At 41.8% G+C, this 12,933-nt stretch overlaps 2 protein-coding genes and 1 long non-coding RNA gene across 3 annotated transcripts in view; all 3 read left to right on the top strand.

Moving 5' to 3' along the window:
- LOC138365874 (uncharacterized) overlaps nucleotides 1-12,933 on the top strand; it is a 471,205-nt gene that overhangs the window by 391,745 nt on the left and 66,527 nt on the right. The window lies entirely within an intron of this gene.
- Nucleotides 1-12,933, top strand: part of LOC123750466 (LIM/homeobox protein Lhx3) — a gene marked incomplete in the record, with an annotated part of 90,492 nt that overhangs the window by 49,322 nt on the left and 28,237 nt on the right.
- LOC138365893 (uncharacterized) overlaps nucleotides 1-12,933 on the top strand; it is a 44,619-nt gene that overhangs the window by 5,861 nt on the left and 25,825 nt on the right. Inside the window, exons 2-4 of the mRNA XM_069326602.1 lie at nucleotides 850-921; nucleotides 7,935-8,077; nucleotides 10,117-10,219. Coding sequence (XP_069182703.1) covers nucleotides 850-921; nucleotides 7,935-8,077; nucleotides 10,117-10,219 — 318 coding nt within the window. The remainder of the gene's footprint in view (nucleotides 1-849; nucleotides 922-7,934; nucleotides 8,078-10,116; nucleotides 10,220-12,933) is intronic.

Genomic DNA, 12,933 nt, shown 5'->3' with positions numbered 1-12,933 from the left:
TAACACCGAATTCTTAATTTGCATATAACTTCCTAAGTGATTTTGCTTCCTTTGCCTTCCTAAGGCAAAGAAAATCAAAATTTATCATAGCCACCCCAAAGAGAAGTGGTACAGAAATCTGGACCCAGTGAGCCAGGAAGAACCTTAGCAAAATTTCCATGCAGTACACTTCCATGTCATTAAGACAACATCAGGAACTTCGTGCATCATGTTGCCACTCTGCTTGGAAACTGAATTAGTTAACAATTAACTTGCCAGATTATCATGAAGTGCAGTCAGGATGTATGAGGAAAACATTAATCATGGGATCTTGGATTGGAGCTGCTGCTGCCTGGTTCTTACCTATCACTGACTACAGGGAGTGTGGTCTAGCACTTCATGTCTGTCCTACTGGTCTTGTACTTGTTCTTAACTATCACTGACTGCAGGCAAGTAAAGTCTAGGCTCTTTATGTCCCGCTTGCTAGTCGTGTTGCATCTATTATATTACAATTTACCTAGTCTAACATTTAAACGCCTTGTCAAATCTGGCCTTAAACCTGTGGATGGAGGTGGCTTCCATAACTTCTTTTGATGGGAAAGTGGAAGAAATTTGTTTGTGATTGTTAGGATTTATCTAATATGCCAATCTCGTGTACATATGATTCCCCAGGGACACTATAGTCCTGGTGGCATTGCTGCCATATATGGCTAACCTGTCTGTAGGTTACAAGATTGTATGATATACAGGTTGTATAGCATCAGTGAGAATAGAAGTACGTAATGATAGATAAAGGTTTGGTGATATATAATTTTTATAGAAAATGTTGAAATGTTTGTTATTAATATAAATACAATCTGTATTTTTCAGGATGGGCGTGCATCATTACTAAATGCTCAAGAAGCCATAGCAGAGCTTTTCTCACGTTTTAAAGACATCAAGGTAAAGTGGTACAGTGTTTCCTTTTGCTGGTACTGACATTCATTCTGTAATGATGGGTGTTATTGCAAGAGCTAATGAACACGGGGACGAAATAATTAAGGAAACTGCAGATGCCTGATTCATCCATACATTGCAGCTTGTATTCATATGCATCCAATCTCATTCATTCATCCTGTGCTTGATGTAAGGTCAATGAAAAGCTTGTAAGCCGTATCCTAGAGTATGAACTCACGAAACCCATCCCTACTTTCTTATTTACAGTATAGGTATGTTACTTTAACCCTTAAACTGCGCATGGCGTATATATATGCCATGAGTAACATGTCCCACCGTGCGCATGGTGTATATATATATGTCATAGGGTGCCAGGCACGATTCAAATGGCCCGTGGCTACACAGGGTTCACATCAGCTTCCTCGGGGCTTTTGTAAACAGACGCCATGTTTAAAAAAAATCGTGGGCAATATTCTCTGATGTGAGAGCCACAGTAATGTGGGAGCAACTAAGGCTGGTGCACACAGCATAAGCTAACGGCATTGCTGTTCAGCTTGTGACCACAGCATCGCCTATAAATGTCAAAATAAATATGTAACTGCTATTATTTAACGATGACAGTATTACAGATGACCCCTGACTGTGATAAAAATGACCAGGATTGTGATAATAGCAGGATTGTTGTGATAATTAGCGCTGTGTGGGAGGAGTAATGCTGAGGGAGGGAGGGAGGGAGATTACCGACTGTGTGGCCACCTGTTATTGTCTACATTCACCATACCAGCTCGGTGGTTCTCTATCATGAACACACATATAGATACTTATATATAATGTGTGTATTAGTGTAATAACAGCAAAAGGATTATGTTGGAGCCATTTGCGTTATGCAGGTGGCGTCGTCTGCATGGCTTGTCTAGCTGTGTAGAGAGGTGTCCACTATGCTCTTTGGGCACCCTACAAGCTTAGGTGTTCAGTTACGATGCAAACAACATGTAGATATTTATATATAGTGTAATAACACACAAAACAATATTGTTGGGGGAGAAATTTTAGTGCGCCTGACCTTGTACGAGTGAGGGAGGCAGCTGCCAGCTGACTGTGTGTGTAGCGATGTCTCTTAGTGCCTGAACTATCTATATCAGCTTAGTTGTACAGTTGTGGTGAACAAAACGTGTAGATACTTATATATAATGTGTGTGTGTATAGTGTAATAACAGCAAAACTATTTGTTTATTGTTTTTATGAACGTAATAATTGAATCACTAATATGAACACATACTTTTGAGTATAGCGATGATTCACACATTTTATTATATAAATCTATCACACTACACACTATTGAATAATATTACTGGAAAAAACTAGGAAAAAATACTTCAGAGATATTGAAATAATTAGGTAATAATATCTTTGTGGCAACTTCCACCTGACAGCTCGGGGTGACGCTGACCGCCTCTTGACGACTTCTCTGGCAACGCCCACATTTTGCCAGACTTCCTCGGCCTATTGCGCCCTAAATGTCGCCTACAATTTATTTTTCCCATGCTCAGGGAACACCAATTAACATTTTTAGAAGACAAAAAAATTTAGAATTTTTGTTTTTCTTGCGCACAGGGGTGTAAATCTCTTCTGGACCTCTTAGCAGCTTAACCCTTAACATGCTCGGGGTCTAATATCCTGCCATCCCCACAGGCACATGTCATTTTGAAAAAAAAAAAAATTTTTTTTTTTTTGCTAATCTGTTAAGTTCTGTTCACTGATCACGGGAAAAATAAAAAAGAAATTCTATTGTACTTTTGTTGCAATAGAGCCGGAAAGATCAGCGATGACGTCACAATCTGCATGTTCGCTCATGCAGTACACGCCCCAGAGGTGTTGCGCGTGGTCCTCAAACAGCCAGAGTTGCCACAAATATATTTTCGCGCTATTTATTTACAATGTCTAAGCGCATTTTATCCAATTTTTTTCACTAATTGTGTTTCAAATACTGTTTGAACATATTTTGTATCAATAATTGTTGCATATTTGAGTATACACAGGCGCACACAAATGTTTTCAATTACGGCAATATAATATGTCATTACAGTCTATTATATTGTATGTTCTGCTTATATTTGTATATATTTACACACACGCACACGCTATCTGCTTATATGTTTACATATTTACACACTCGCACACGCTATACACACTTTGAAGCACACTTAGAAGTTTTCTAGACTGTGGTAGTCATTGAAGCAGTCGACAGCACATAATGGAATACCACATGTTTCACACCATGTTTGCACAAGCTTCCGTTTCTTGTCTCTACGTGTCGTTGTTTTACACACCAAGCAATCACGTTGGGCTATTGCACGCTTCCCAGCTGGTGGCAAATACTTAAGTTTGTGTGCTAGGAAGCCTTCAGTGTGAGCGAGGCGTGGAGTACCAGCATGCTGCAACAGTGGGTTTATGATGGGTCGCTGAGTACCTGGGACATCTTTTGCAAACTTTCCTAATAACTGTATTGCAGCATCAAATACAAAGTCACGGAAAGTGGGCTTACGTCCAGTTCTCACAAGGTACATGTTGAAACAGTTCAGCATGCTCATGTCCACAAGATGGAAGAACACTTTTTTCGTCCACCTACATGTCTTCCGCACACACTCTGCAGTGCCAATCATCATGTCTGATTTATCAATCAACCGCATGTTGATATTATAGTCTAAAACACAGTCTGGCTTATATAGTGGTGTATTTGTTTTATGGTTCACTTTCCCACTGTTCACCATTGTTCCATCATGAATTGTTGTCAACAAGTTCACCTCTCTTTTGTCTTTCCACCGAACTGACAGAATGTTATCACTTTTCCTTCTCTGACACTCGCCAACTGCAATGTCGTTGTCAAACACAGGCATTTCCCTTCGTTGCGGCTTTACTGTACCAACCAATCCGGTTCTATTTTCTAGCAAGAACCGAGCTAGCAAGGGACTTGTATAGTAATTATCTGTGCATAAAATGTGTCCCTTGTTCATCCACGGAGCCATGATGGTCTTCACTACACTCCCCGAGAATCCATGTTCGTCGTTACCGGGAATGTCTACATCACTAGCCGAGTACAGAATCATGTGTAACACGTATCCTGTCTCACAATCACAAAGAACAAAAAATTTCAGGCCAAATCGGTTTCGTTTCGAGGGAATGTACTGTTTGAATGGAACACGTCCCTTGAAAAGTACAAGAGATTCATCAACCACCAGCTTCTGTGCTGGTACGTAAAAATCTCTGAATTTTCCAATAACATCGTTCATGTAGTGCCTCACTCGCCACAGTCTATCATCAGGTGTTCGGTCCTGAACACTTCCAAAATGTAGACACCTGAGGAGTATCTGAAACCTGTCTCGTGACATATATTTCCCGAATAAAGGTGTTGGCACGGTATGGTCCTTGCTCCAATAGTCACTTATTGCATGTTTGTGACAGTGCTTCATCAACAAACAGAGTGCCAAAAACACATACATTTCCGCAACTGTGGTATTTTTCCAACGCTGCAGTCGTGAAGATTCTGTGATTTCCCTCTCAATCAGGTAAGCAGCATGCAGGTTCGTTTGGTGTACAATGTATTCCATGAGTGGTTCATCATAGAATGCTGTAAAATATTCCATCTCAGCCATGTCCTCACCTTGATTAGGGAAAAGGTTTGTAATCCCTACATCTTTATTGTCAAAGTGAGGAATATTAGGAATAAAATCGTCACCATCATTCCACTCAAGTACACCAGGCGTCCTGCGAGATGCAGAGGAAAGACGGCGAGGAAGCGATGCATACCGGCGACCAGGAGCTGAATACCGTCTGCGAGAAGCACGGTGGCTATGTGCACGTGAGGTGGGTGCACGTGAGGTGGGTGCACGTGAGGTGGGTGCACGTGAGGTGGGTGCACGTGAGGTGGGTGCACGTGAGGTGGGTGCACGTGAGGTGGGTGCACGTGAGGTGGGTGCACGTGAGGTGGGTGCACGTGAACACGAGGGTCTTGGTCCCTCATGTGGTGCCATGCGGTGGCGCTTGGCTGGGCGAGATGCTGCTGACGCGACAATTTCTCGCCCAGTTACACCACTGGTACCAGCCACAGGCTCAATAAAACTATGATCTGAGTCACTAAACCCAGAAAAGGAGTCACCTCCCTCTGACTCGTCACCCTCAAACAGAAAATATCCACAGGAACTGTGAGGTCGTGGTAGAATTGGGGTAGAAACTGGCCGAGGAGGCATGGGTGAGCGTAGAGGCCTCGCCATGGCACGGCGAGCGTTGTCACTCTCACTGCTGCTGCTACTATCACCCGACAACTGTGTATAATCCTCATCGTTGTCTGAATCATCAAACACACTTTCTTCACCTTCAGAGAATAATTCGTGGGCTATTTGCTCTGGGGTGAGGGACTGAGTGGTGCGTGCCCGTGAGGCGTTTGACCGTGCGCTCGCCATGGTGACTCTCGCTAAACTGAGGCTTCCCATGCCTTCGGTTCGTGAGCGGGAATTTTTTTCAAAATGGCCGCTGTTTACTATAGCCCCTGGGCAGCGTATGGGACCCCCAGCGACACCGCGGGCCATTCAAATCGTGCGCGGTACCCATAATCGTCATATGACGTGAAGCGCAGTTGACTGGTAAAACGATTTACACTTCATATGACGTGATGCGCGCTTTAAGGGTTAAGGGTGAAACTAGGAATGTAGAACCAATGGGCATTTATACACACTTCAAACACAAGAGTTTTTTTTTTTAACTTAATTATTTTTTTAATAAAACTAATTATCATATTTTTTTAATATATGCTCTTGTGATAGCTGAGAGTCATAGACGTGATTTCAGTTGACACTTGTGTTTGATAATCGTTTTTGACCATTTTGGAATAATTTTGACACCTACTTCAATATTTGTTTTCTCCCTTCCTATTTATGCTACGATGCTGAGACTTGGACCAGATGAAACTCTTTTCATATACAACTCATCAAAAAAGTTTGATTGAAATCGAACCAGTTTTCATTTATTGCATATTTCAATCCAAAACCATTCAAATGCATCCTTAAAAAAAGAGAAACATTTACATTAACAACCACAAAATACTAAACTTTATACACCAGACATTACATTGAAACAATCTTGTGATCCCATGTGAATTATGTTACCCAGTAATTTGTTCCATATATCAACAACCCTATTTCCAAGCCAGTATTAACCCAGGTCCTTCCGAAATCTAAACTTACCCAATTTATATTCATTGTTTTAAGTTCTATTTTGTGTTATATATGTATGTATGTATGTATGTATGTATGTATGTATGTATGTATGTATGTATGTATGTATGTATGTATGTATGTGGCAGCAGGCTTTCGGGCTTTGCATAGAAGGCTCAGAAGTGCGTTCTGGCTACTAGGTACGACATATATATATATATATATATATATATATATATATATATATATATATATATATATATATATATATATATATATATATATATAATATATGATATATATATATATATATATATATATATTATATATATATATATATATATATATATATATATATATATATATATATATATATATATATATATATATATATATATATATATATAATATACACACACACACACACACACACATACATACATACATACATACATATATATCCCGATATAGTGGATACCATGTGTACGTCCATGGAATAAAAACAAAAAATACTATAATTAAACACTTTTCCTAAAAGTTGTTTGGTTAAAGTTGCAGAGTTGTGGAAGTAGGAGGATGTTATGGTGAGCTACTGAAGGTGTGGCTGAGCCTGAAACATCTGCCTTGGTGTGAGGGCTCTTGGCACTTGTGTGCCATACATCCTTGAGTATGGGTTGGTTTAGGACCATTTTCTTAATGCTCACGATTTACATATATTAATTATTCATGGCCACCATTGCAGTCCATCAAACTCAGCCTTTTCCATACAATTCCCATGTTTCAAGGCAGACATGAGGTTATAATCCACTGCTTCCCTAAACTCTTAAATTTACACAGGTACTGTGTTATCTTACCCCTGCTCCTCCTCGTGTGACTGTTGTTATCTTACTCCTGCTCCTCCTCGTGTGACTGTTGTTATCTTACTCCTGCTCCTCCTCGTGTGACTGTTGTTATCTTACTCCTGCTCTTCCTTGTATGACTGTTATTATCTTACCCCTGCTCCTCCTCGTATGACTGTTATTATCTTACTCCTGCTGCTCCTCCTCGTATGACTGTTGTTATCTTATTCCTGTTCCTCCTCCTAGTGTGACTGTTGTTATCTTACCCCTGCTCCTCCTTGTGTGACTGTTATCTTATTCCTGCTCCTCCTCATGTGACTGTTGTTATCTTACTCCTGCTCCTCCTTGTATGACTGTTGTTATCTTACCCCTCCTCCTCGTGTGACTGTTGTTATCTTATTCCTGCTCCTCCTCTTGTGACTGTTGTCATACTCCTGCTCCTCCTCATGTGACCATGTTATCATACTCCAGCTTCTCCTCATGTCCCGAAACACATGAATGCACGCTAGTTCATCCAAGAATACAGGAATAATACTCTCTTCTTACAATTATATTAACAGGTACAATAAAAGACAGGAACCTAGCATCTTATTACATCTTATAAGGGATAATATACATAAATACTTTACATAAACGTTACAATGCTCCTTATTTGACTGTGTTATCTTACTCCTGCGACTGTGATGTTATCCTTCTCTTGCTCCTCTTTGTGTGACTGTGTTATCCAATTTCCCCTGCTTCTCCTCAGGCAAGTGTGTTGTCTTCTTACTACTCAACCTTCCAGGTACCTGTTTACTTGAAGGAAAATAGAGGCATCACGTGAACGGAAATGTGCCCAATTGTCTGTCCTGCTGTGGGAATCAAACTTGCAGCCTTTCGGTTGTTGCTTTGTTGGTAATGAATTTCATTTATGTAGTGATGTCATTAAACTTTATTCATTATTTGTGTTTTAAGTAGGTAAGTGTTTCAGGAAAAAGCCGGAGAATCTGAGCAGCGTGTGAAAGAGATCACACGGGACATCAAGCAGCTTGACACAGCCAAGAGGAACCTCACTACTTCTATTACCACACTAAACCATCTCCAAATGTTGGTGGAGGGAGTTCAGAAACTGCAGTAAGTTTTCAATAAGTCATAATTTCATCTTTATATATCTATATATATGATCCTGGTTGTCCAAGCCAATATTGTCTTTGGAAAAAATTGTTTCCATTGTAAATAGTTTATTTTAAACGATAGTTTTCTAATTGGATTATATAGCATTTCTCGTCTAGTGAAAAAAATTTTGATTTCATTTATGTACAGTAGATGAAATTAGCAAATCTTTTTATTTACTATATAAGAATTGATGCTATGCATCAAATCATGCTAGACTACAGCCAGAACCTGGATGTGTCTTCTAACGCCTGTCTCATCTTGTGGGATGCTGAAGGTTTTTCGTTGCTCCTGCCTCGCGGTGACGATCACCTGTCCTGCCTCCGTCATGCTGCCTGTTTGGTCGGTGACACCGATGAACCTGAGTCTTGCCAGGATTTGTTTCCCGCTTGTCATTCAGTTTACCCATTCCTTGTTTGAGGATGTCAGGGGTCAGGCAGCGGCTGTTGCATGCTCGATTTTCTTTGTTACGAGGCAGGTTGGTTGCCCGCTTGGAAACCCCGAAGCTGCCCCGTTTGGGTTTTGGGGTACCCGGATTTGGGGCGTTGGTTACTTCATCCGTGGTTCTCTCCGTGCCCTTACTTCCTTTCCAGGTGGGTGTGGTTCGCCCTGCTCCATTCCCCTGCTTCCGGCTCCCAAATGTCTGAGGGTTTCGAAGTCAGGGTGGGGTTTCGCTCAGGTCGAGGCTCGGGTAGCGTCGGGGACAGCCCCTTCCGATTTGGCCGCTGGGGTAGTGTAGCCTGATTTTCCCTTCGAAGCATCTGGATCGACACAGCAGACTCCCTTCTCTGAAGCTGTCCCCCTGGACTCAGCCTTTTCTTCAGGGGTGGTGGGCGTGGTTGCGGATTCTGCCCCAGGGCCTCTGTCGGGGGTTCCCGGTGCCCGGGGTATATATTGAGGTTATATTGAGATGATTTCGGGGCTTTAGTGTCCCCGCGGCCCGGTCCTCGACCAGGCCTCCACCCCCAGGAAGCAGCCCGTGACAGCTGACTAACACCCAGGTACCTATTTTACTGCTAGGTAACAGGGGCATAGGGTGAAAGAAACTCTGCCCATTGTTTCTCGCCGGCGCCCGGGATCGAACCCGGGACCACAGGATCACAAGTTCAGTGTGCTGTCCGCTCGGCCGACCGGCTCCTCAAGGTAGTCCGGTAGGGGTAGTCCGCAAGGAGCACTTGGGTTCTGGTTGCTCCAGCTTGGGCCTTTGTGTCTTCTGGGCTGGGATTGAAGTTGGGGAGGGGGTTTTTGTCTCCTTCCTTTCTGCATTGGTTTACCATATTTGCCAGCATGAATTACGCATGCTCGCATCGGGCGCATCTATCTTTGGTTTGGATGTTTTGCGGCTGTTTAGTAGTTTGTTTTTGTGGCCATTTTGCACTGCTGGGTGCACTTCTTCTCTCAGCTGTCAGGGTGGCGCTCTGAGTCGCGTTTTCGTATAGCTGATGAGCATTTGCACTCGCTTTTTTGGGCATTTTTCACTTAGTTCATATGCTTTTGTTCTTCTTGGGACTATTGTTCCCTTTGGTGTGACATCTCTCTTTTTTTTAGGTTAAGTCTGCTTTGTTAACCCTTAAATTGCGCATGGCATATATATATGACAGGAAATGATGTTACCTTATGTTCAATTTCTCAAACTTGCTCAAACGCTTTCCTATTTTTTGTGCATATTCTATTAGCAAATCCTGCAACTTTGTCTAAATGATCACAAATGTAACTTGAAAATGAGAAAATAAAAAATAATTATAAAATTGAATATTGAAAACTTCAGATTTTCAAATGAGCAGCAAAAATATAAGATATCACCAATTGTTCATTTGGTGTTATTATGCTCTCAGAATACCATATGATCTTCATTTTCATAGTTTCAGAGTATATAGGTTTTCAGTTTAGTTTACTGTAAAAAAAAAAAATCAATGTGGCATTTGAAATATGCGCCAAATTTAGACAAAACATTTTATAACTCTAAACATTTAGGGTTTATGAAAAATCCATTCTAATAGGATTGTAGAACAGACAGCTGTGCAGATTTGTAAACCTCATCTTGGTGACATTCATGTATCAACACATCAAGCAGGTCACAAGAATGAGGAAAGGGGATGTTCCGTCAGTACTGGATCTAATATTCACCAAGAAAGAAGAGGTTATCTTGAGATGATTACGGGGCTTTAGTGTCCCCGCGGCCCGGTCCTCGACCAGGCCTCCACCCCCAGGAATCAGCCCGTGACAGCTGACTAACACCCAGGTACCTATTTTACTGCTAGGTAACGGGCATAGGGTGAAAGAAACTCTGCCCATTTTTTCTTGCCGGCGCCCGGGATCGAACCCGGGACCACAGGATCACAAGTCCAGTGCGCTGTCCGCTCGGCCGGCCGGCTTCCTATATGGAGGAGGTATTTGACATCCAGTACCTTCCTCCCTTGGGAAAGAGTGATCACGTCCTCCTGTACATTAAATACGCTATGCGATATAATCTAGTAGAGAATGGGGACCTTGAAACAGTTGTTAAACTCGATTTCAAGAGAGGACGCTATGGGGAACTTTAGAAGTTTTTTTCATGGGCATAATTGGACAGACTTGTTGCTAGGCAAGGAAGTAAATAAGACATATGCCATATTTTGCAAAATATATGATGAAGCCACACAAACATTCATACCAAAACAGAGATGCAGACCTAGGAAACAAGGTGGGTTCAACAGAAATTGCAAGAGGGCCAGAGATCAAAAGACACAAGCATGGAATCATTATAGTGAGAGTCCAAACCCCCAAACATACCAGCGATACAAATATGCAAGAAACAACTACACATCCGTAAGGAGAGAGGCAGAAAGGAACTTTGAGACCGGTATAGCAGACAAATGTAAATCAGATCCAGGCCTTTTCTATAAATTCATTAAAAGCAAGCTGCAGGTAAAGGATAATATTTAGAGGTTGAAAATGGGGGACAAATACACGGAAAATGAAAAGGAAATGTGTGATACATTAAACGAAAAGTTCCGAAGTGTCTTTCTACAAAATGAGATCTTCAGGGAACCAAACACAATAAGAATTCCATAGAACAACATAGAGCACATAGAGGTGTCTAGAGACGAAGTGAAACAAATGCTCAAGGAGCTAAGTAAGAACAAAGCAGTTGGTCCAGATGGAGTTTCACCATGGGTTCTGAGAGAATGTGCATCTGAGCTCAGCATTCCTCTTCACCTGATTTTTTAGGCATCCCTGTGTACAGGAGTTGTAGTAGATGTGTGGAAAAAGGCCAACAGTTCCAATTTACAAAAGTAGCAGCAGGGATAACCCCCTCAATTATAGACCTGTATCATTGACAAGTGTAACATTCAAAATATTGGAAAAGTAAATACTGTAAAACTAAATGGGGTAGAACACCTGGAGAGAAATTATATAATATCAGACAGACAGTATGGTTTTCGATCTGGAAGATCCTGTGTAACAAATTTACTTGGTTTCTATGATCGAGCCACAGAGATTTTACAGGAAAGGGATGGTTGGGATGACTGCATCTATCTGGACCTAAAAAAGGCTTTCGACAGAGTTCCATATAAGAGGTTGTTCTGGAAACTGGAACACATTGGAGGGGTGACAGGTAAGCTGCTAACATGGATGAAAAACTTTCTGACTGATAGAAAAATGAGGGCAGTAATAAGAGGAAGTGTATCAGACTGGAGAAATGTCACAAGCGGAATACCACAGAGTTCAGTTCTTGCACCATTAATGTTCATTGTCTTCATAAACGATCTACCAGATGGAATACAGAATTATATGAACGTGTTTGCTGATGATGCTAAGATAATAGGAAGGATTATCATTGTGCGAAGTAACTTAGATGATTGTCATGCCCTTCAAGAAGACATGGACAGAATAAGTATATGGAGCACCACTTGGCAAATGAAATTTAATGTAAATAAATGCCATGTTATGGAATGTGGAATAGGAGAACATGGACCCCACACAACCTATAAATTATGTGAGGAATCTTTAACCCCTTAACTGCGTTGCCTCCAAATGTGACACCCCCGCAGTGCGCAGGAAATAAATTCTCTGGAAAAAATTATTTTTTCTTTTTAAAGTGTCAAAAACCCTTCCCTCAGTATGGGTATGTAAAAAATACCCATACTGAGAAGTTGTACTTACTTTGGCTGCTATGGGGTCCGGAAGTTGGGGCGTGACGTCATCATTCCCCGTGCGCCCGTGCCGTAAGCTCTCGGGGGCGGTGGGGCGCTCGGGGCGGGGCGCGCGAGTTGCCGCGAATATATTTTCGTTCATTTTTTGCGCACCTTTCCAAATACATTTTCATTGTTTTTATGTGCCAATCCAATGTATAATGAACACATACACTATAATATCGCAGTACAACATCCCTACTGTCCGTAAACACTGTGTTACGTGCATGAAACTTGTGTACACATATGCAGCACATATTTACTATGTATCATGCTAATTTGTGTATATATACAATCTATTTACACACTATACACTGTCACACACTATATACATTCACCATCAACACATTCAGAACACCGCGTAGCAGCTGCTTCGTATGGGCCAATAGCAGCTGCCTCGTATGGGCCAATATCAGCTGCCTCGTATGGGCCAATAGCAGCTGCCCCATATGGGCCAATAACAGCTGCCTCGTATGGGTCAATAGCAGCTGCCCTGTATGGGCCAATAGCAGCTGCCCCATATGGGCCAATAGCAGCTGCCTCGTATGGGCCAACAGCAGCTGCCTCGTATGGGCCAACAGTAGCTGCCTCGTATGGGCCAATAGCAGCTGCCTCGTATGGGCCAATAGCAGCTGCCCCGTA

This window comes from Procambarus clarkii, chromosome 18, assembly GCF_040958095.1.
Source record: "Procambarus clarkii isolate CNS0578487 chromosome 18, FALCON_Pclarkii_2.0, whole genome shotgun sequence".
NCBI classification, from domain to species: domain Eukaryota; kingdom Metazoa; phylum Arthropoda; class Malacostraca; order Decapoda; family Cambaridae; genus Procambarus; species Procambarus clarkii.
This window is presented reverse-complemented; position numbering and strand designations above follow the sequence as displayed.